Source organism: Pyxicephalus adspersus, chromosome 7, assembly GCF_032062135.1.
Source record: "Pyxicephalus adspersus chromosome 7, UCB_Pads_2.0, whole genome shotgun sequence".
In the NCBI taxonomy this organism is placed as follows: Eukaryota; Metazoa; Chordata; class Amphibia; order Anura; family Pyxicephalidae; genus Pyxicephalus; species Pyxicephalus adspersus.
The window spans coordinates 40,925,340-40,949,800 of NC_092864.1; the positions used below are offsets into that span (position 1 = coordinate 40,925,340).

At 38.8% G+C, this 24,461-nt stretch overlaps 1 protein-coding gene across 1 annotated transcript in view; it reads left to right on the forward strand.

The window, feature by feature from the left end:
- Positions 1-24,461, forward strand: part of GPD2 (glycerol-3-phosphate dehydrogenase 2) — a 94,496-nt gene that overhangs the window by 22,565 nt on the left and 47,470 nt on the right. Inside the window, exons 3-6 of the mRNA XM_072418172.1 lie at positions 1,600-1,771; positions 2,660-2,784; positions 10,311-10,408; positions 10,917-11,080. Coding sequence (XP_072274273.1) covers positions 1,600-1,771; positions 2,660-2,784; positions 10,311-10,408; positions 10,917-11,080 — 559 coding nt within the window. The remainder of the gene's footprint in view (positions 1-1,599; positions 1,772-2,659; positions 2,785-10,310; positions 10,409-10,916; positions 11,081-24,461) is intronic.

Here is a 24,461-nt window from a genome sequence, read left to right on the forward strand (position 1 = left end):
GCAAATATCCCCATTCATCTAATTGTTTGACTTTTTTATCTCTACTTCTGTTTTCTTTGCTTTATTCCCTGTGACTTGTATGAAGGAGACAGTAAGGGGTCAGTTTAGGCTCAAATAGAACCTGGCTAGCAGCATCATGTCACTTCTCAAGCACAGGGCAGAGAGGTTAGCAGGCCAGGATGACAGCAGGTCATTTTTGCCTTTCTATATGCCTCGGGGTCAGTAGTCAGGGCTGGAGGAGTCAGTGTCATTGTGCTTTAAGACAAATCCAAGCTGGAATAAATCCAATGTAAACATATGGTGCCCATGCTGTTAACCCTGTGCTACCTGCTGGAGTATATACTGCAGGTCTTGTTGGAAAATGAGCTTGGTTGTAGCTAAATTTATATTTATTTATAATATTTTCTTTAAGGGCCAGTATATATGAACACTAAATTATTGCATCCCACCTAGATCTTGTGGCTCTTCATGTCACTAAATGTAAAGATTTGGACTGAGCCAAATCACCACACAGATGGATGCTTATCAGGGTGTTTTTTTTTAGCCACATCAAAACTCATTGTGTCTTGAAATAAATGTATTCTCTATCATAGAGAAATGCCATTTCACATGTTTATTCTGTTGTTGCATTTGGCACTACTGATGTTTTGCAGCTCTTGTGACAACACAGGATAATTGGGTGGTGGAGACGGTGTATTGTCATCCTATACCCGAAAGCTCCCAAGCAATGACCTAATATCAGAATTACCAGGAATTATTTATTTAAAGATAAAGATTTAGAAATAATAAAATTTTCATTAACATGGTAAAGATTACATGAGAATTTATTGATCGTATTTACATTTATTTTAATGCTGCAGTCAAAGAATTGAAAGCTAAAAACAATGTAAAGACTATGGCCCTGATTTAATAAAGCTCTCCAAGGCTGAAGAGAATACACCTTCATCTTTCATCAGTGAAGCTGGGTGATCCAGCAAATCTGGAATGAATTTCCTAAAAGTTATTAGCTATTTGTTAGCAAATGTTTTCAATTCTGGACCAGATCCATTCCAGATTTGCAGGATCACCCAGCTTCACTGATAAAAATATTTTCTCCAGCCTTGGAGAACTTTAATAATAAATCGGGGCCAATGAGCCTGATTTATTAAAGCTCTCTAAGACTGGAGAAGATAAGACTCTCATGGGGTGACTGGGGTGATCCAGCAAACCTGGAATAAATTTCCTAAAGATAGTTTGCTATTAATTGACAAATGTTTTCAATCCTTGACCAGATCCATTCCAGATTTGCTGGATCCGTTTTTTTTTCTTTTTACCAACACTAATAATATTATACACGGTACATTGCATTTTGCTTCTTCACATATTGCAAAACCTGTGTTCTCCAGCCCCTTTTAGCCGGGCACACCACCTGGCACTTTTCAGTAACCACCCGGCTGTTTTTGGGTCATTACTGATGAGTTGGGTCACAATACATGGGCCACCATCTACGATTTCCACCCAGCCAGCTTAAAAAAATCTCTGGGTTGAACCCTGCAAAACTGTTTCTCTCCAACCTGTTTGGTTTTCCCACATGACCTGAGCATTCTATGTTTCTTTTAGGCAAACATAACACACGTGGATGCCGCTGAGCCAGTCAGACAAACCATTCAACATGAACTACCGTCCAGAGAGGCTCAGCTGCTCACATTGGAAAACACTAAGGAGTTTGATGTTCTTGTGATTGGAGGAGGAGCCACAGGCTGTGGCTGTGCCTTGGACGCTGTTACTAGAGGTGGGGAAATCTAAGTATTCTCCTTGTATCTTAAACAATGCATATTATTATGCATTGACCACAGTCTGTGACCTTAACATTGACAGTCCTGTTTTGTACTGGTAGAATTTTTTTCATAAATGACTTGCAATGTTACAAGGAGGTTTACTATTAGCAAAACTGTGTTATTGGATGTTCATGTACAATCTTTTTATTGTCATAAGTTGACAACTCTAAAGTAAATTTGTATGCTTGTGTCCAGCCTTAACCTTTTTGCATGAGCTGGCTTAAATATATATTTAAAAAAAACAACATCTTAGATTGCTGATGTTTTTATTAACTGCACTATGGACTCTTTGTGTCTGTCATTTATCAGTTATGGGTAATTCCAGTAATCTCTGTGCCTGTATATGTAGGAATTGGATATAGTAAAGTCCTGCCTTGTGTCCAGCAGACTTGGAGAGGAACAACATGTGTGGGAACAACATGACCCACACTGTGCTGTTGGATTATATATATATATATATATATATATGCATACACATCTCGTTGAGCATCCCATGGGCAGTAATTCTGCAATAATTTGCTGAAGAAAAAGTCATGGTATGCTTTACTAATAACGCTACTCTTCACTGAAAACACCTGAACCTAATACAGTGGGATGTCATCATATTTGCCCATATTGTGTAGTTGTGAAGGCCAGGAGTCCACACACATTTATTCATATCATATTATTTGTCACTAGACACATATCACTCACACTGTGAAAAGATATATTCTGCCTACATTCTGCCTAGTTTATAGTCAGAAGCACAATTGGTGTTAATATAAAATAATAAATAGTTTTATTATGCAGTTTACTTCATGTCTGATGCATATTTCAAAACTCTTCATTTGTATTTGTTTTAGGACTGAAAACCGCTCTCGTGGAAAGAGATGATTTTTCCTCCGGGACCAGCAGCAGAAGCACAAAACTGATCCATGGTGGTGTTCGGTACCTGCAAAAAGCTATTATGAAGCTGGATGTTGAACAGGTAGCTATTTAATTTGACTGTTTAAGTTTTTTTGTAGTTTTAATGGTTTTATATAAGCAATTATCTTCTGTAGTCCCAGTCTCTCGCTATAGAGCTCCTGGGAAATAGAGGACGGCCATAGTTGTAACATGATTACTCACAGATTTGATCTTTTCAATCAATTGCAAAAATCTGATCATTCACCAAGCTTTAATAAACAGTTTATATTTGATAATCATATATCAAAAAAACATTTATTGCTTTTCTGCGTTACATGTCATTTTCTAATCTTTTGTTTCTTTAAAAAGTAAATAAAACATCATAAGCTGCTATTTTTCTGTTTGAGTTGCTGATGCTGCCTCTTCTGCATTGAAATCCCAAGTACTTTTGCCAGTTCTTCCCAGCTCTTTACTGGCTGACTGCAGAACACCTTCCTCTTATAGCATTGGGATGAGAATGTGTTCTATATTGAAGCAAGTAAAAGGACAGAAAAACCTGAGCAGGGCTGACCATGCTGATACACTTTTTGAGCTCATTGAATTTTTGGCAGATCAGCAGGTACAGTGGGTACCTCTGTATAAGTCCGCTTTGGAATAAGTCCAACTTGGTAAGTCCTGTTTGTACACGAAAAATTTTGCTTGGTATACAACCTTTGTGCTGAAACTTGTATGGGTCAAAATGAGTGATAACACCGCGCGCTCCCCTTATTTACCTCTCTCTCGAGACAAAGCTACGACTGCCCACGAGCGTCAGTACTCCAGATTACATAACATCTCCTCCTCCTCCCTTCTCAGCACCATCCTAGTAGGCACTCAACTCCTCTCAGCTAGATAAAGTGAGGTTAGATTTTAATTGCTTTGATCTAATTGCTTTTGTATTTATGTGTTTTAGTATTAAGCAGTGTTTAAATTATTTTATACAGCACCATCAATGTATAATATGCCAATAACAAGAATAAGGATTTTTTTCCATAGGAACAGATTAATCATTCTCCTTTTTTTCTTATGAGAAAAATTTGTTTGGTATAGGTCCTGTTTTGTATAAGTCTAGGGATCTGGAACGGAGTAAGGACTTATACCAAGGTACCACTGTACTTTTCATTACTTGCAGCATTTTCAAAGAGACAAAACATATGAAATATACATGTGTTGCAGGGTTTTACTGATTTAGATTGTAAGCTCTTTTGAGCATGGTTCTCTCCTTCACATGTGGCACCGTCTGTATCTGTCTGTCATTTGCAACCCCTAATTAATCTACAGCGCTGCATAATATGTTGGCACTATATAAATACTGTTTAATATTATTCATAATAAATTATCTTTTTTTTGCCCAGCTTCATGTTCTGATCATAGTGTAATAAACTCTAATACAATCTAATTGTTAGCTTTACTGAACCTAATTTGTATTTGTTACTAGTATATAATAAATACCAATAGTACAGTTCACGTATTAACCTCCATACATTACTTCCTACACAGTGTCTTCATGTGATCCTTGACCAAGGCTATGCTGTAATCTACCATGTAGTTTTATGGCAGAGATAGTTTTATGACACAAGTGCCCTGATACTGATAACTCTCTTCTGTGGATATCGTAACAGTTTTTATAGCTACTTTTCCCCCCTCATTCATTGTAGTACTACAGCGGTTTGTGGCTTAGTTATGAGGAGTGATGGCATGCCATGTCAAAACCAAGTAAAAAGGGTCACTGAGTTTATTATAAACAAAAATTGTCAATATTTTTCAAGTGACACATCCCTGGTCATATCCTTCTATAATCGCTGACTGTTGGCCTTGATGTCACAGCGCTGTATGAGCAACAAGCAGTGAGCAAGGCTTCATTGAAGTGGGCTGCGCTGGCCTCATTGTATGCGGCTTGATGTGCGGCAAAGAACATTTACCACTTTAGTCATTTCACTTGTGTTGTCATACAGTGCCCTCTATTCCTATTTTTTTTATGTAGATGAACAATACCCATTTTCCCTAATGCCATTTTTAAAGAATTGTTGTACATTTTTTTTTCAAAATCACACACTGATGATCATAACTTTGGCAAGGCAATGAGTTATTTTCCTATAGCCCAAGTTCGTGTCTAGTAAACCTGATAATCCACTTTGGTTTTTGGACTACAAAAATCCCAAGTATAGAAAAAAGGGATTTTTAAGGCGTATTTAAAATTCAAAGTTCACAAACAATAAAATACTATAAAGTGTCACCCATTGCTCCTATGCTTCTGGCCAGTCACTAATTCTGCTACCTGGGATCACTTATCCTCAAGTCTTAATGGTCCAGTTCCATACCATCTCTTAGACCTGTGACTGTCTCTCCAACAACTCACAAAATTTCATCTATGCTCCAGTACAGCTAAATACATACTTTGTCATTCTGCCGATGAAAATTTATTTATAAGTACACCCAAACTTTTAACGTCTTACACATACCTCTGAAAAGCCAATAGGCGAAACGTGTCGGGTAACAAGACGGTATACGGTTAATTCCTTAAGCAGCTGTACACTGTTTAGCCTGGTAGTCCATACAAAAATTTATGGACAAAAATTATGTATCTGTGTAGATTGTAATTTTGTGACTGTTAAACAATGTACGCCAACTAATTTTAGCCTACAAATTCCTTCTTTTTTTATTGTGCCAAACACCATTCTTTTGAGTGATACAAATATGCACATGCAGCTAAAATTGATAGCCTAATTAATGAACACAATACAGGTTTTTTGCTTTTTCTGGTGATGCCAATACTCAACGTGTTTCGTCTTTTTAAAAAGTTTGAGGCAAACCAAAGCTAAATAGATGAAAAAGGAAATAACAGCCCTTTTAAGAATATAGAGTCGATGATTTGCACACATATGTATCACAATAATAAGTAAACCAGTAAATAAACAGTGGGTTACACTTTATAGTATTTATTGCAGGGGTGTCCAAACTTTTTGCATACAGGGCCGGATTTGGTGAGTTGAAAATGTGTGGGGGCCGACCATTCAGCACATACTCAGGGTAAGTGTGGGTGTGGTATGTGCGGTTCCCGCACAGCACACGCCCACCTTGGTGACACGAGGGATTCCCTGTGCACGGTGTCCGGTGTCAGTGGGGGCTCCGTGCAGACCACGTTCTTGGAATCAGAGTGGGTGTGATCAATGCGGTTCCCGCACAGCACACGCACACTATATTGACGTAGGGGATTCCCTGTGCACACATGGGGACTCCTGTCCTGACGATTATGCCCACCGAGTAGCGGACCAATAATGGCAAGGCGGTTGATCAATTCTAATGAAATGTAAAATAACTTTTTTTGTACTCATATATTTTATACTGTGGTCAACAGTGCCGGCAGGCTGGATATTATTGATTTTATGACAGAGGCTGCGGGCCGGTGGAAATCTGGACACTAGCCGCAATTGGCCCCCGGGCCAGACTTTGAACACGCCTGATTTATTGTTTGTGAACTTTATTAAAAATTGTATTTTGAATTTTATATATGCTTTAAATATCCCATTTTTTTATATGCTTGGATGTTTGTATTATATTGGTGATGTGTCATTTTTAAACAAATGACATAGCTTTCTTGTGGTTTTGGGACTAGAAATCTTGCATCAGCCAGGGACTAAATGTGTGAGATTTCTGATTATGTGAATAGATTTGTAAAGGTGGAGTTTATGATCACTGGCGCAAAGGAGGGCAAACTTCTGCAGGTATAAACCTGCCATGGCTGAATGCAGAGCCAGCAGTTTCACATGTCATCCTTTTGCTAATCCCCATCCTCACATATTCCTCTTAGCTTTTTACTCTAAAGACTCTAGATTCACTGGCAACTTGCTTTATTCAAAATGGTAACTTCCTTACAAATTTAAGGCTTATGTAAACATTGCTTTGTTTACAATGATCCTGTAAGCAATATACATGGTTATGATCCATGCTTCTGTAGACCAATACTGAATGAATAATAAAAGTTTTAGGACTACGTCTACTTGTGGCTTCTGCTTTCCACAATTGATATTACATGGGATACAGGATGGGAAGGGTAAATTTGTGCACAGGCTTTCAGTAGTATGTAATGTGTTTCCTCAGTGGATATGAGTGCATTGAAGCATAGAAATCATAATTCATGGCTCCTGGCAAGAAAAGCATTGAATTATATCGGTATGTGGAGCAGATGGCTGCTTTGTTGTTCTTAGCAATGCACTGCAGAAATCTTGCCACCTTTACCATGCATCATGCTGCTTCACTTTGCATCAGTAGGAGTTGGGTCCCCTGGTACGTTCCATGTCTTGACATGTAAGTCTGCAGGGTAGGGAGTGTTAGATACCTGGCCCAGCCCATCAGAAAATATTAATGGAAACTTTTGTGGTATACATCTCCTTTATAACGCTACACATTCCAGAGTCACACTACTCCAGTTATACAGACTGATTATTTTACACTCCTAGGAAACACATAAAGTTGTAAATATGGGACTTTAGCACTCCTGTCCTGTGGGTGCTGGGACAGTGGCAGGGCTGTGACAATTCAAACAACCAAGGCTATGTACACATGTGCAATAATTGTCGTTAGAAAGAATCTTTCATGATCCTTTCAAACGACTAACGACTGCATTATGCATGAACGGGTGAGGGGAGTGGAGTATGCATGTCTATGGAGAGGGAGTGGCACCCCGCTGCACTCTCTACTCCTTCATTTTCATTACGATCGTTCGTCGTCCAGTATCCGTGGATCCGCCACGACCGTCGTTTCGGAGGTATGAGAATTCTGGTTAAGGTTACCTTAATCCAAGAATAACAGTAGAGAACAGTAGAACTTCTGGTCTGATCATATTCAGTGTGGTAGAGCACCAGGCCACGGAAGCTTAATTTAGGATGATGGTGCCCAATAATGGACGTTCAAAAACATGCCGCAAGTGGCAGCTCCCACATTTCTGCACTGGCAGAATTCCTTTATTACCTGGTCTACAGCTTTTTTTTTTGGGAGTAATATTCACATTGACCTACTGCAAGATCGAGGGATGATGTTATACAGCATTTTCTCACTAGGGCTCCTCCAGATGTTGCTAGGGGTTCATGGTAATATCCTGTGAGCTGTGGATATAGTAATTATAGCAGGGGTTCCCCGAAGACCTGAAAATTATTAAAAGGGTTCCTCTACATTGTTCAGTAGGACTTCCAGAAGCACTCACAAGGCTTTGCTTAGTTTAGCTGAGCAAGAGAAAATTCAATACAGTATAATTGCCAAGAAGCTGTACTCCCATCTAAATATACTCTGACAGCCCTGCTCATTTTAATTAGAAAATAATATTCTCAGCTTTAGGTATTTAGATGCAGCAAGGTATTGCTTTCTGCATTATATTACAGTTTGAGTCCCCCCAACTTGTTTTTTTGAATAGAAAATGTGTTTGCACATAGAGGTCCCCTGTTATATTCCCATGTACGTGGTCATTAGTGTTGGTCGAATATCTCACTATTTGACTTGACAGCTATTCGATCGAATGGGGGCTATTGTTCGGGTGATCGAATGTCGAATTCGAAAACCATTAAAGTCAATGGTGGGTAAATTAGGGGTATTTTTCGGGACTGTGAAAAACTGCAAGAGCAATCGGCAGCAGAGTCCTGTTTCCTGGATAGGGAAACTCTATCCAAGTAATAGGGATAGCCAATCGGAGAGCACTAGAGGTTTTGAATGGGGAGACTTGTCCCCATTTAACCTCTAGTGCCGGGGATCGCACACTGTTCTCACGGCCGCATTCATCGAGAAGATCCCCTGCACTAGAGGTTAAATAAGAACAAGTCTCCCTAATTATTCACCTCTAGTGCTCTGTGAATGGCTGGGGAAAGGAAAATCCGGTTTAGCTGTCATCAGCGTTTACCTTTCCTCAGCAAATCGTAGAGCACTAGAGGTGATGAATGGGGGGACTTGTCCTCAGTTAACCTCAAGTGCCCAGGGATCCCACACTGACAGGAGGATTCGCACGGTTGTGCAGCTGTGGGAATCATTCTGTCATTGGGGGATAACCTGTAAAAAAAATAAAAGTTAAACCACACACATTCAATGAATTACATTCATTTTTATTTTTTATTTTTTTTCCAACACATTTTTTTACACGCTAATTTGTGCTGTCGAATCCTGTGTTTTTCGGGTCGGGTCTATCCGAATTTGAACAGCCTTATTCGAGTCGAATATAAGGACAACCCAAACTCGAACACCAACACTAGTGGTCATTACTAGTATTACACTTTACCGAATATTTGTTTTTGATGGTATAAGTATTTTGGTCTATGAATATTATGTAACAGGATTTATTTACCGCGGACATATTACTCAGTGCTGTACATTAAATAGAGAGAGGTTTCCAATGATAGACAGATACAGACCGTGACACAGGAGGAGGAGAGGACCCTGTCCAGAAAAGCTTACAATCTTCAGTTTATAAAATCTTTAACTTGGCTGACACCTGTGGTAAGCTTTATACTCCCAATGACCCAATGGAATGAACAATTTCTTGCATTCTGTTTTTGCTGCTCACTGTAGAGTGACACTTGAAGATAGACCTATTGATGTCCCTCTAAATTCCAGTGGTTTATATGTTCCATTTAATATGCTCTGATAAAAAAATAGAAGGAAATGATTTCGCCATGGCAGAAAGACTGTAACAAATTGAACAAGCCCCTCAGAGTCTTAAATCTTTATTAAATTGTAGCTAATTGTATTATTGACATGTAAGCTGACAGGCTTATTGTCCCCTGATGGCTTTCATTGGTTCATTTACTGCATCTACAAGTCCGCCAAAGGCTGTGTGTTTTATGAATCAATTTACTGGGATGATATTTTTTTTTTCATTCCCAGCCTTGCTGATGGGCAAGATAAAACAATCCGATTCAGACTTTACAGTCCAGGGATAGTTATGAAGTATATTGGGATTCTCAAACATTCACGCTTTGCTCCCCTATAATCCTAATACATACTATTCCAATAAAACTAAGCTAAAGAGATTCAAGTAAAGACCTGATTAATCAAAAATTTATTGATGTGTAGTGTTTCTTTACAGACCAACATACATAATATAATAAAAGGGGCAAAACCTTTTGAAGCAGTGAATCTGACTTTCACTGTACATGTACTGTAGACCAATTTTCCAGGAAGGTCTGTTTGACGAAGGTCACATTTACTGTCCTATGAATATGCCCCTTAGTGCAGACCACCATCACGTAAACTAATAGGGCTCTATTGATAAAACAGGGATTCACAGTCCCTTGTCCATGTGTTTCAATGGGAGTAATTGTTTCCCACCAGGGAATATTTGAGGGAATGTCAAATTTTCTGTTTTTTAAATAGAGCCATATTGAACATTATTTAAACATGAAACATATTACTAAAAAATAGATTTCATGGTGAATAATTCCACACTTTAATAAAATATGTTTTTCTTCTTGCAGGTAATTTTCCCTTACTGATTATTGTTATTCTAATATGTTTTCAGTTTGCTCCAGTTAGAGGAAAACTATGGGCTTGTTTATTGGTAATGTAACTCATTTCTCTGTTTTTCAGTACAAACTTGTGAAAGAAGCTCTTCATGAACGTGCCAACCTGCTAGAGATTGCTCCTCACTTATCTGCCCCTCTGCCTATTATGCTGCCAGTATACAAGTAAGTGAGGATAGAATGTTTCTATGTAAAGGGTAATATACAGAATACAGCTTGTTTAGTAATTTATTTGCCATTATTTAACAATACTTTATTTTATCCTTACCCCTAATCTCTCTGCCTCGTCAGTAAATTTTGTGTGCATGGTGATGTCATTCAGTCAGCAACCGATGTACCAAAATTATAAAAATTAAAATGGGCAACATAAACTTTTCACTCTTCAAAATACTAATTATATATATGTGTGTGTGTGTGTGTGTGTTTTTATTTGGGATATGTTTATTTCAACCTATGTGCATTTCAACTATGTAACTATGTATAAACTTTTGGAACCCGTAGGCAGGAAGTTTAAAAAATAAAAATGATTTACTCCAACAAACAATCCCATAATTCAAAAGGCAGAATAAGAAAGATTGTGATTGGTTGTTACCACTGGAGGACAAAATATCAGCTGATATATCAATATATAAGTTTCAATATTCAAGTATCCAATATGTCTATTTTTCATTAGGTGGTGGCAGTTACCTTACTACTGGGTTGGCATCAAGGCCTATGATCTTGTAGCTGGCAGCCAGTGCCTAAAAAGCAGTTATGTTCTCAGCAAATCCAAAGCCTTAGAATTGTTCCCAATGCTTCAAAAAGACAGACTTGTGGGGGCCATTGTCTACTATGATGGTATGTATCATTGTTTTAATTAAGTTTTTTTTTTAACTAATTAAAGCTCATCTATCCCCAGAAATACAAATGCAATAAATTACATCTTACTAGTCCTTGATGTAGTGGCTTTGTTACTTTTCAAGTTATGTGGCTTTTTTCTCTTCACTATGACCTGTTAATCCTGTTCTTCTCCGCACTTTTCTTGTGCTGGGATGTCTACTCCTAGGGGACGTACACACGTCAAATAATTCTTACCCGATAATCGGCTCAGGGCTGATATTGGATAAGAATCTGGCGTGTGTACAGTACTCACTGTCTAAATGACTGTCCTGGCAGATCCATGAACGAGGAATGATCGTAGCGAAAGTGAAAGGAAGCTCCGCCGCTCTCCCCCTCCCCTCTCCATAGAGCAGAACAGTGCTGTATGTACGGCACTCGTTCATGCATTGTGCGGTCTTTTGTCATTGGAAAGGATCCAATTTATTGCACATGTGTATGCAGCCTTACTCCATTGAATTTATGGAGGAGCCATGGTTGTCACCAGGGCGTTCTCTGTATTTGAACTTCCTTTCATCTACTTCATTACTTGGGCTGTCACCAAGATTGCTCATTGCATAAACATCAACAGGAAGTGACTGGGACACAACAATTCCTTCAAGCTCATCATGTATGTACTAGCTGAAAATGTTCTCAACCTGAAAAATTTAAACCAAAAAGTCCACCACATCTAAAGGCTGGGAAGCTAAAATATTAAATGTTGTGTTTTTTTGTTATTCTTTTGTTTTTATTTAAATGTTTGTATATTATAAGTAAGTGTCAAATTCTAAACTGTAATGCAACCACCTTTAAATTTGGTACATATTTATATATTTAATTTATTATTGGTGGCTGGTTCTGCTGTATTCTTATTTCTATGTGATAATGTCCTTGGACAATTTTCCTGTTCTGTGGTCTTTGCTTTGCAGGTATGTTTCGCAATGCAGCATTAAACTTGATTTTTTTATAGGGAAGCAATAGTAAAAAAAAAAAAATAAACTTAAACCCTTCTCTTCAAACACGACGTGCAGTTTATAGATTTTAGCACTTTCTTTCTAATCTGCCTTTGTGGATTGTAACCTATGAATCACACCTTGGTGAGACTCCCATCCAATGATTTAAATTCTAGCAATGACTCCGGGCAAAGCCTGCAGGGTCCGGAAGGATTAAGAAATACATTTTTAACAAATGAGGAACATCAAGAACAGATCATTGAAGACAAAAGCTGTAATCATTCTCCTGGGCAAAACTATGCAAAGATTATTGTACCCAAAAGAATACTGTTCGAGAAAAGCGAGATGTCAGATGAAAGTTTCATAAAGATGGTAAAATATGGTTTAAATTGCTGTGTTTACCTGGCAGAGCTTGTGAACTCCGAGATTCTACTTAAAGGGGTTGTGCAGGCTAAAGATTGTGCTAAACCAAATTTTCTTTGGAACAAGGAAACAATTAGTTGGCCATTCTCCATGTATTTTCTAATTTTGTGGTGACTATGAGTTTCATGCAGTTTTTATGCAGGTCAAATCTTCTATTGAAGACCTAGTCTAACCATGTGCATGCAGAAATAACATAGCCTCCCAATTCACATAGACGTTACATTACCTCAGCACCTGGCTCCAACTTAGAGATGCCAGGAATTAGTTGGGACTGTACCTGGCATGACACATGCATGTGTACCAAAAAAATAATAAAAAAATTGTATGGCAAATAAGACTTATCTGCCAAATATGATGGTATTTTTTCCCTTCAATAATTTTATTGAAATATTTCAAGAAGAGCATAAAATGAAATATATGACATAGGCATGAAATACAAAAATGAGGGTAAAGTAACAGGGCAGAAACAATGGACAGGTACAAACGTAGTGATTGCAGCAGCATCAGGAAGGTGAGTTGACACATGTGGAGTAGTTGGTAATAAATTGTAGCCAGGGTTGGAGGCCATGCCTTTGCAAAAGGGGCGTAAAGGGACCCAGTGTTAGCATAGGCTACACATTATGGTTTGTTAAGACACAAGTGTGTAGTACAGTTTACAAAGTTGCTGTGACTAGCTTTACTTTTGCAGTTGGTAGACTCAGCTCCTAATACTGTGTGAGTGAGGTAGGCAGTGGCAGCCCAATGCGTTTGTGGTTCACTCAGGAGGTATGGGAACAGTGGGGTTAAGAGAAAGAGGTAAATGGGAGGATGTAGGAGCACAAATGGGCATGGTATGTATATGCAGAACAGTGGCTCAGAAGTTAGACTTCTGGCCTTTGCAGCACTGGGCCCCAGGTTTAAATCTCAGCCAGGACACTGGAGGATGGAGTTTGCAGGTTCTCCCCATGTTTGCGTGGATTTCCTCTGGGTACTTCCGTTTCCTCCCACATTCCAAATCATGCAGTTAGGTGAGTTGTCTTTCCCCTAAAATTGACCTTAGACTGTATTAAAAATTTATGACTATGGGACATTAGATTGTGAGCTCCTTTGCAGGACAGTTAGTGACATGACTTTGGACTTTGTACAGTGCTGCTTAATATGTTGGCGCTATATAAATACTGTATAATAATAATGATATAATTATGTAGTGGGGGGGGGGTGAGGAAGGGGGCTCAGAATCAATAGTCCCAAGGCCTTGAGCAGAACTGTCCACAGTCTAGATAATATAGGTGGGGAGAGTTGGATACTTATATGCAATCCAGTGGTCCCAAGTGTCCTGGAAGTAATTTTTATTGTGGAACTTTAGTTTCACTTTAACCAAGAAATAGAAAACCACTTTTCCCTATTTCCCTCCATAAAGCACAATTGTTAACCTTCTCTTCTGCCTCCTTCTCCTAGATGAGGCGGTAAGGTACCATAAATAGAATCTTAACTGTTTCCTTTACAGGTTGGTTGTTACCAACATATAGTAAGTGAATTAGGGAGGGACACAGCCAGCAAAGTGGACCTTCCAATTTAGTGAAAGACCTTTTTTTTTAATTTTTTTTATGAGTTTTATGATGATGATGATTATGGTGACAATGTAACTAGGTTGCCAGATTGTAAAGATTCAAAGTTTGGCTTGATTTTTAGTCTTGATTTCTCCAATTTCAAGCTTATGTACATAATAATTGTTTGTAACAATCACATAATAAAGAAGGGGTGACCCTAAATAGAATAGAATTGTGTCTTGTTCCCATAGAAGCCAATCCACTTCTTTTTTTTATGTCTCTGTAACAAATTTGAACAGAAATAGGGAGAACACTTTGTCGTGAACAGCACAGACAGTTCTTCTTTCATGCACTTTAAATCCTGAGGGTCTTTATGAGCCCACTACAGGGCCTGATTGTTAATGTCCGTGTTCTTGGTACATATTCTGTGGTGTGATGGAGGAAGGGAAAAAAAAGAGAAGCAACATGGTATGACTGAATTCCTGATAAGGTTTTCTGCCAAACTGTCACAGATTTGGAACAATATTTTTATGAAGGAAAAAAAAGAAACATATTGGCAAACTGAAAATCTGCTTAATACAAAAGGGCAGCCATTTTACTTGAAATCTTGGTGCACAAACAGAGAAAAAAGATAGCAGCTCTAAATTTCTCTCCCGAGATTCCTGACAAGTTGAAAGACGGCTGGTTATTGTTCAGCTCAAATCGCTTGCTTTGAAACAGATGTGACAGCTATGAAAGTGGATGCTGGCGTTCTGACTGCTGAAAGGAACAGAGAATGGGTATATAAATGAGATGCGTGTACCTGACCACTTCGTCTGGTGTGTTTTGGGTGCAATATTAGCAGTTTGCCATGGCCTGTTTAAAGGGCCACTGAACTAAAAACTATACTAAAAAATGTTTAATCATACAAACTATATACTAATATTTACAACTATGTATATAGTTCTGTAGGTCTGTAAAGGAATGTGCATACACTTAGGAATTTGTAACCTCCATCTTCCCCTCTAGGGCATGTCCCAGTAAAAAAAAAAAAGAACTCTCCAGATTACCAGGATTGTGACATTTTTGCAGGGGCAACTGCTTGGAGACAAGGGCTAATGGAGTCTAAATCAGCAGCAGTGTTTGGGTGGCAAATAAATCAATGTCTGCATGTGGGGGAGAATTCTGTAGCTCTGCAGGGGAAAGCTGACAACACTGCTTAGGATTCCTTGGCATCAAAAGTAGTGTTGACAACATACTACAGAACATTAGGAGCTCACTGGCGTTCTGACAGATCAACTAGTATTTTTCTGTACAGGTAGTCCCCTGGTTACATACAAGATAGGGACTGCAGGTTTGTTCTTAAGATGAATTTGTATGTAAGTCAGAACATGTACATTATTTTAATAAATGCAAAATGTTTGTTTCAACATAATATTAGGCAGCATGGTTTCAGTTACGGAATAAAATCCTCACTGTGAGTTAATCGCAAACAAAGCAAAAAAAAACTTTATGGCATCTAGACATTCATTAACTTCTGGAACAAGCTGTACTTTGATATACAAAAAGTAACAACTGCAGAGTTTGTCTTGGTCATTAAAGAGTTACAAGACTTTGCAGAACAGCAAAAGGCTTCATCTGCAAATCATGCCAACTGCCCTCTCCCCCCCATCAAGCCTTCGTCCTGCACACAACAAGCTCCCCATTCATATCTAGGAGTCGTCCATATGTCGGATGTCCTTAACTCGGGAAATATCTGTATTTCCGCAATATTATAAACAGGATAAAACACAGGAAAATGTACATATACTGCAGATATTTTATTGCTTTATGTGCTGCCATTGGGGAGATACACCCTCGTATCCTGACCACTGCCATGATGGCAGGATGCTGGTGATATGTCGGACCTTTGCAAAGAGATCAATGAGAGTAAGGATTCTTCTTTGCCGTGTGTATAGATGCCCCTAAAATATGTGTAGGTAATTTATAACAACCTTGAAACAAAACAATAATAATTATTATTATTGTTATTAAGAAACAGGCTTTATATAATGCAAACATATTATGCAGTGCTGTATGTTAATTAGGGGTTCCAAATGATAAATACAGACAGTGACACAGGATGAGGAGAGCACCCTGCCCCGAAGAGCTTACAATCTAGGAGATGGGGCTGGTATCATTTAATAGGAGGGGAAAAATAATATTAATACCTTTTAATAAGGCAATAATACTTTCCTTCTACCCACACAGCTTAACAGTGCTCTATTTATAAATTCTTGTACACCTAAAATGTTGGCTTGAACTTGCCTTCATCCTCTTGGTATCAGATTGGATGTCCCTGCTGTAATTGCTGATGGCAAAGTACAGGTGAAGGCCTTGAATCTGTTATACTGCTGTTTCATGGTGTAGTCTTTTTTGGTACAGGTGTTTGGACAGCACATGAAAATTACGTCTTTGGTCTTCCCAAGACCATAAACAAAAATGTAAGCACTACAATTGCGATATCAGATTCGGCAGGATCAAGTAGCTCTTCATCTCCTCGCACTGGGCTTCTAAATGAACATTTGTACCAAGTAGCATGGTTGACAGCATGGTTTCTAATGACATATGACTATGGTAGAAACATTAGATTGTGAGTCCCTTTCAGGGACAGTTGGTGCTCTGGCCTTTGCAGCGTTAGGTCCCGGGTTCGAATGCCGGTCAGCACATATCTGCATGAAGTTTGCAGGTTTTCCCCGTGTTTGTGTGAATTTTCCCTGGGTGCTCCAGTTTCCTCCTACATCTCAACAACATGCGGTTAGATTAATTGGCTTTTCTTGAAAATTGACCTTAGGTTGTGTTAATGACATATGATTGTGGTAGAGACATTAGATCGTGAGCCCCTATGAGGGACAGTTAGCAGTATGACAGTAGACTTTGCGTAATATGTCGGCGCTATAAAAATACTGTGTAATGACGAATATAGTAATACCTATGGAGGTTTTAAAAGAAAGGATATTGCAGCTTACCATACATTCCCTTGTTTGTAAAACATCACACCTGGTACCAAACCTTTGGACTTTTAAGTACAGATGAGTTGTAAAGCCCATAGCACTCTGCAGTAAGCACAGTGGCAAATCTAAAGAGATTATTGTTCTCTATCCTGTGGTCTCAATCTGTGCTGTGATGCTACATTCCCCTTGGTATACCAGCGTCGAGACAATTATATTTTTTATATTCTGAAGCCTCCAGATCTGGCCTAGAGTAGACAAAGAAAAGAATTATATGTTTGGATGCTCTCATAAAATCTCGTTGATAATTATGCTTTGGTGCTTATGAGCAGATTCGCATCGTGGCTATTTTTAATTGATATCCATTCCCGGAGCCAGAGAACACACAGAACAGTAGCAAGGGTGTAAGTACCAGCAGTAGCATTTCACAGACGACACCAGGGGCTATGCTTGCTCCGTCTTAGCATCTGGAAGCCAAAGCATATGTTGGATGTTAGCCTGGGTGTATAGTTTGTGTCCTATTTATTTAAGGCTGCCTTGGAAGGCACAACTTGCAAGAGTGTTTCTTAGGGGTACATGTCAGAGTTGATTTAGCATTGACTTAAATTTGGATACTCCTGAACGGCAAAAAGGCAACATTTTTGGGCAAGAATGTGGCTGCTATCTGAGCAGCGATCTGTCACTTTCATTTATGTAGCTCTAGGACATCTGAGAAAGCGCTATGGCGGAGATTTCAATAAATTAGAATAAGCTTTGGTTAAAGAACTGTTTTCCCAGCGCTGCTATCATACATTAAGTAGATCTGAACTTATACTGGAGATATTGTCTGCTAAAGCACTGTTATTCATAAACAGTTGTAATTTTTTTTGTTTGATAAATCAAAATATTTACTTTATAATTTTTCAGTTTTATTTTGACATCTCAGTGTTGCTAATTCACTACAATCTCCTTCAGCCACCTCCTGTCTACATGCATTAGCTTAATCCCCTGATACTCATCTTTCTCTATTCCTTTGCAGGATGCTGCCATCTTCTTTTTTTTTCTTCTCCTTCTGGAGATGATCTTTGGTCATCTTGAGTGGTCAGGCCAAGATAAAACAACTCCCACGCAGGCGGGCAGGGGTTCATTTATTCTTAGCATGCACTGTTTGGAAAGCTGGATTTTTCATGACAAAGCTGGGCTTTTGACAGATACCTAAAGCGATCAGGCAGGTAGGAGCAATTATTGCAGAAGAAACATCACTTGGCAAACAAACAATCTAGGCCAGACTTTATCAATCTTTCCAACATGGAACTCTTCAAAAAACATTTTGAGGTCTTGGGGACCCCTGCTTTAATAACTATATCCACAGCTCACAGTATATTAGTGGGAAGAATGTCACCCTTACAGATAACCAAAAAGATCATTGGTGTCAGTGGTAACTGATCTGAAATGCACACATTCCTCATGGAACCCATAGCAACCTTAAGAAATACTGATTCTGGTTATTACTGTATATGTACGTGTGTGTGTGTGTGTGTGTGTGTATGTATATGTGTCTGTGTGTGTGTGTGTGTATGTCTGTATATATATATGTATATATATGTTTAGGGTCATAGAAGCCTCAACTCTTTTGGAAAGGACTGACTCACAATCAGGATGCTAATTTGCTCAAATTGTGTTCAAGTTGCCCACCAATGTCTTAGCTGAACAGGTCTCTATGCAGTGGGCCAGAATGGGAAGTTCACACATGAGTGTAAGCATGTGTAAGTCTGGACATAAGAGCAGGTGACAGTGATCGGTTAGCTGGCCAGTCTAATGGGACTTGGCCATGGTAGAAAACTTTGCTGATGTACAGCTTGCTGCAAGTGAATCCCTATCCCACTTAAGTAAATTCTGGCTTCATATTCATGCTCCACCACCCCTAACCATATCACATACCAACACATTCACCCAAGCTCTGCTCCAGCTTTTTGTGCTGCACTTTTATTCCTAATAATTAGACAATTATTATCCTTTTCATTCTCTAACACAAGCTATATGTGCTAAAAAATACATGGCAAACATAAAAGCATTTCTTTTATTTGCCTGCATCTTTTTTTTTTGTTCCTCCCATTGGAATTGCTTTACACCTTTGTTTTACATCTCCCTTGAACCTCCCGACTGTATTGCATCTGCTGTGCTGGTACTTCCGTGGCGGCTGCCAAATGAAAGGAACATCCGTAGGTTCCATTAACATATGTTTCTAACAAAACCACATCTTGTACATTGCTCAGCTGCACAGCGTTATGGCAGCCTTCCCAAAAAGCCTGGAGACCGTCCGCAAATTTCCTGCTGTACCTGTTACAATTTAATTGTAGAAGTCAGCCCAGTCAGGCATTCCCGGCTCGTGACTGGGGGACATGAAATTCATTGTCATTATTGTCCCTGTCATTTTGTATCATTATGTCTTGCTGTAGAATTCTCCTCACTCCACTGCCTCTCCTTCCTCCAGGAATCGGAGATTATGGCTGAGGTTGGGGCGGGGGGCAGGACTATGAACTGCATTTACCTCAAGGGAGCTACATATTAAACTGTTTTTTTTTCTTCCCTGCAACTGGCTGGATTTGATGGTCTCTTCCCCGCTCAGGCAAATGACAAAATTATATGTAGTTTTATGGAAATGCCGCAGTCTGCGAGCTTGACCCTTCTCTGCCAAGAGGTATAGTAATGGGATGAGGGTCAGTCTAGTAGTTTAGGGGTTAAACATTAGTGCATTAAAGGATAATGGTCCTCCATGCATGTACTTCAGGGTTACTGTTCTTTTTGCCTTTTAATACATCTTTTTGCCTGTTATTGTTGTTACAGTTACTAGGAGTAATTCTTCACAGAACATGACAGACTCCCCCTTTCCAGAAAATTAAAAATTATAGTAAAAAATAAAAGGTTCAGTGTTTTGTAAAATATTTAAAAAATGCAGTGCATTAGTATTGTCCCCCCTGGCCTTTTTACAACTTTTTGTAACAAAAAATTTGAATATATTTAATGTGGGCAAAATATTAATATCATACAGTATTTATATAGCACCGGCATATTACACAGCACTGTACAAAGTCCATAGTCATGTCACTAGCTGTCCCTCAAAGAAGCACAGAGTCTAATGTCCCTACCATAGTCATATGCCATCAACATACAATCTAAGGTCAATTTGGGGGGGAGCTAATAAACGGCATGATTTGAAATGCGGGAAGAAACCGGAGTATGTGGAGGAAAACCCACACAGTATAGAAACCTATCTCTTGATCCGATCAGAAATTCAATGGACCTCTAATTTCCTGTAGTTATTTTAAAATGCTGACTCATCTGCGTTGAAATCCCAGGTATTGTTGTTTTCCCTACCTGACCTCTTTCCTGCTAGACCACAGAACCCTCCATGTGTTCTTTGGCCTGACAAGAACTAAATGGGGTTAACAAAACTGTGTTGTCAGCATAAAACAGAAACTTAGGAGCTTATCATTTTTTTAGTATTTCAACAGGTTTTTTTTCTGTGCCTGTAGTATTTGAAGGGTAAAAACACAGTTTTGGTCATCCGCAGAAGTAGCCCTTTCATCAATGGAAGAAAAAATTGCACATCTCACGCATGCGCAGTGGAATTCGTAGGAATGTAGGAAGAAGAACTCAAGAGAAGATTTTGTTGGCGCCCGGCACAAAAGAAGACCAGGATGACACAGGACCCAAACGAAGAAACCTCCCAATGGATAGACGGATCTGCGGGAATAAAGGTACGTATGTTTGTTTTTTTGGGTTTCGTTCCGCTTTAAGTTTGAAATTTTGATTAGTCTGTTTTAAAGTGGGACTAAATGTAATGATTAGAAAAGGGCAATCAGGAAGGTTTTTATTTTTTTTTTTTTTGTATTCCAATATATTTATTGATTTTTAAACATACGAATAACAAAAACAAGAAAGAAAAATGTATTTTTTCGTACAAATAAACCAAAAAACAACAAGACATAAGTCCAAAGTAGCATAAGTGTAATTTCGAGAAAAGTAGTTCCCTGTAAACTGACTAATCGCAAGCATAGATCCGGGAAGGAAACAACTTTTGCAAAAACCATGTTGAGCTTCAATTAAAAATTTAAATTGCCAAAACATTTGAGACATAAAGCCATAGAGATGAACAATTCCAGATATGAAAAAGGAGAAGGAGGAAGGAAAGGGGGTTTGAGACTGTCAAAGTAAAATATGTGGGTATTGTTTGAGCCCTTAGTAAGCCTTAAAGTGTATTACACCAGTTTGTATGATTTCCAGGGTTCCCAAATTTGGTCAAAGTTGTTGAGTTGCAGTTGCAGTTCTCAAGATGCTAGTGAGTTTGTCATTGACCAATATCCAGTTTAATTTTATAGATATAAAAGATAGATATAGCAAGGAAATATACATACCTGCCTAATTGCCATTTTTAAATACATCTGTCCCCGTTTCTTCATGGGTGCGGGCATCTTCTCATAGAATACCTAATCTTCAGCCATCTTGAATGGCTGGACCAAGTTGATGTTCATTTACTCCCAGCAGTCCCAGGGTATGCCAAGATAACCTTCATATTCATATGGGCATGAGTGACTTAGTAGTTTTTTTTGAAGGAGATTTTTTCTTTTTGCAGATTTTGCTAGTGGAGCCATAGTTCTGCTTTTAAACATTTAGGCTCTTGATTTTAAACCACCCCAGTGAAGATTCTGCTCTGTGTTTATAGAGGACCTGCACTATAGAAGCTGTCCCAGAAAGGGTAAGCAGAAGCTGAAGGACCACTGTTTGCCTCTATGTATACTGCAATTGATCTTTTCCTCATTATTGACTTACATTGCCTTTCTTTACAGTGTTTTCTATGTGGAGTCAGCCATCTTGGTAAAGTCAGGGCTTTACTTCTTATTTATCCAATTACCCTTAGGCTTTACTTCCCATTGATCTGCTGACTGGTAGTATGAGGCAATATATATGGGCTTTTTATCTTTGGTGCATGGTTTCTGAGCCATATTTTTTCCATTCTGGGAAGTGTAAAGTTTGGGATTTTTTTTTAAAACCCAAATCTGATTGGTGCTTTTAAGATGTTTATCTTAGACGTCTATTAATATCTTCTCGGTATTCATTTCATGTTGCTGTTTGTTGAGATGATTTTACTAACACACTTCGGGGCATTCCAGAAACAGGTGTATTAATTTTCAGAGCGCGTGACACTTTAATTGCACACAGGTGAACTCCATTCAATCAATTATTTAACTAATGATGGCAATTGGTACAGTGGAACTATTAAAGGGGTTTCATAGTAAAGAGGGTTATGCTATTTAGACTGGTAATTTTTGAAAAATTAGATTTTTTTTCCCCCATTTTGGCAATTTTGATTAATTATGTAGTTTGGCGGATTTAAAAATAAGCTTGTAACATAAGTAGGTTTGTAGGTTTCCTATGCCCAGTTAAAATTATTCCACAAAATTTCAGTGGGATTCAAATTGTGGCCTTTATGCCAGTCCATAACCCTACATTTCTTGTTTGAACTATTCTAGATATGAACTAGTGATTTTCAGCATTTATTTCCAACTCAACGTTTGGGACAGATGGCCCCACATTCTCATTATGGACATTTTAATATGGTTCAGAATTTTGTTGGAACTAAGTACTAGCTGCCTAGGCCATGAAGCAGCAAAGCTTCCCTAATTTATACCTACATGCTTTAGAGCTGGTATGTGATTCTTTGCCTGTGTTCAGTTTGAGCCAAACATGTTTACTGTTACTGTGGCAAAATAGTGTTTTTGATTTATCATTCAATAGTACATTGTTCCTCTGATTATTTTGGACAGAAAAAGCTTTTTCCTGGCACAATAGCGCAATAATTGTTTTTTATATACAGTAGACTTCGGACTATCTGGCCTAATATGGAGGAAGGGTAGTCTGAATAACAAAAAAGCCGCAATAATAATAAAGTACAGTACTCACCTCCATACACAGGCCAGCCTTCCTCTCACTACACCCGCGGACATCTGGCACAATTCCGCAGAGCAGGCAGCAGGGACCTCTCAACCTACACCATGCAGGAGGACTGCAGCAGACGTCCGCCTGCCCAGCCCCGGCATTTTTTTATGGAGATTTTTTTTCCTGCCCGGATAGACGAGAGCCTACTGTAATTTGGTAATCTTTTAAACCTTTCTAGACTCTATTTTTCTTTACACATCAACAACTCCCTGTTTTAGAACGCGGTTTTCATAATGTAAGTCTGTTTCAGATGATAGGGCAATGGTCATCCCTACTGTGTACTGCTGCCATTATTCCAAAAATATTTGGAGGGTCTTATTTGTGATTGGTGTGTCTTGACTTGGGACACAAAACCTGTCCACCAGTAGTACCACATGGTTTAGCTGCAATTAGCCACCCCCTAAAGTTTGTTTAATTCCCACTGCAGTAGCGTTTTCATGTGTTTGTTCAGATGCTACATGTAGTGCCTAAGGGGGTTTTCCCCCCAGATTGCCTCCATTGACTTTTTTTAAGCCTCTGCAAGCTTTTATGTAAACTTGTTTCAGGTGTACGAAAGGACTGAAAGTTGAGTAAGAAGAACCACAAGCAGATGCTTGCTCAAGCCTTTGAAATATAAAAGCCAAATGGTTACAGCCTAATATTTCCCCCCAGCTCACTGTTGGTTACCAGTAAGCATCTGGGAGCAGTAAGCACCGCAGTCTATAACCATTAATATGAATTCAGCCTTCAAAAGTGATTTGTTGAACAGTGGGCAGGGGGATTTTATGTCCCAGATCGAGAAGTTTATCTTTTTAGCAGCAAATTTACTTTTAGGAAGAGCGGAGGACAGGTTTAGTCATCAAAAGGACCACCTGGTCCCAGAGAAGAGATAAAAGTAACCAGACCTTTTAACATCACATGATTTGTCTAAAGATGTTGGAAAAGGTAAATATTAAAACAAAAATAACCTAAAATGAGGGGAGAGTATAAATACCAAGTAAGGCATTCATCCTGCTGCAAAACTACTAGAAAATAATCTAATCAACTGATGCAGGTCTGTTTTTATTTAAAAAAAAAAATCTTTAACTGCATTTGATAACGCTCATGATATACTCTTTTAAGTGGCAGTCAGATTTAGAGAAGGAGTGGCCAGCATTAATAGCCTTTCAGTCTATAATATTGTACACATGGTAGAAAAATGATAAAATACTCAAACTTTCTTGGCCAGATGCCTACTTGTCCACCCTTGCCTTTGCGGGATCATGGTAGCAGCCAGCTGATATAGTAATACTGATCTAATTCAGTTTATATATGTGATGCCAAATTTGGAGGGTATTTGGTATCAACTACCTTACTGTCAGTTGTAAAAGGCCTGGATAGCACCATGAGTAATTTTATTGCTACAGATTACTTTATTTGGCATCCAGGTCAGGAGTGTCCTGGAAGGAATAGGTGGGCCAGGCACTCCATCCTGCTTCCAGGCCAGAAATGGAGGATGGCTCTGAAGCACCTGACTGATGAAAATAAAGGG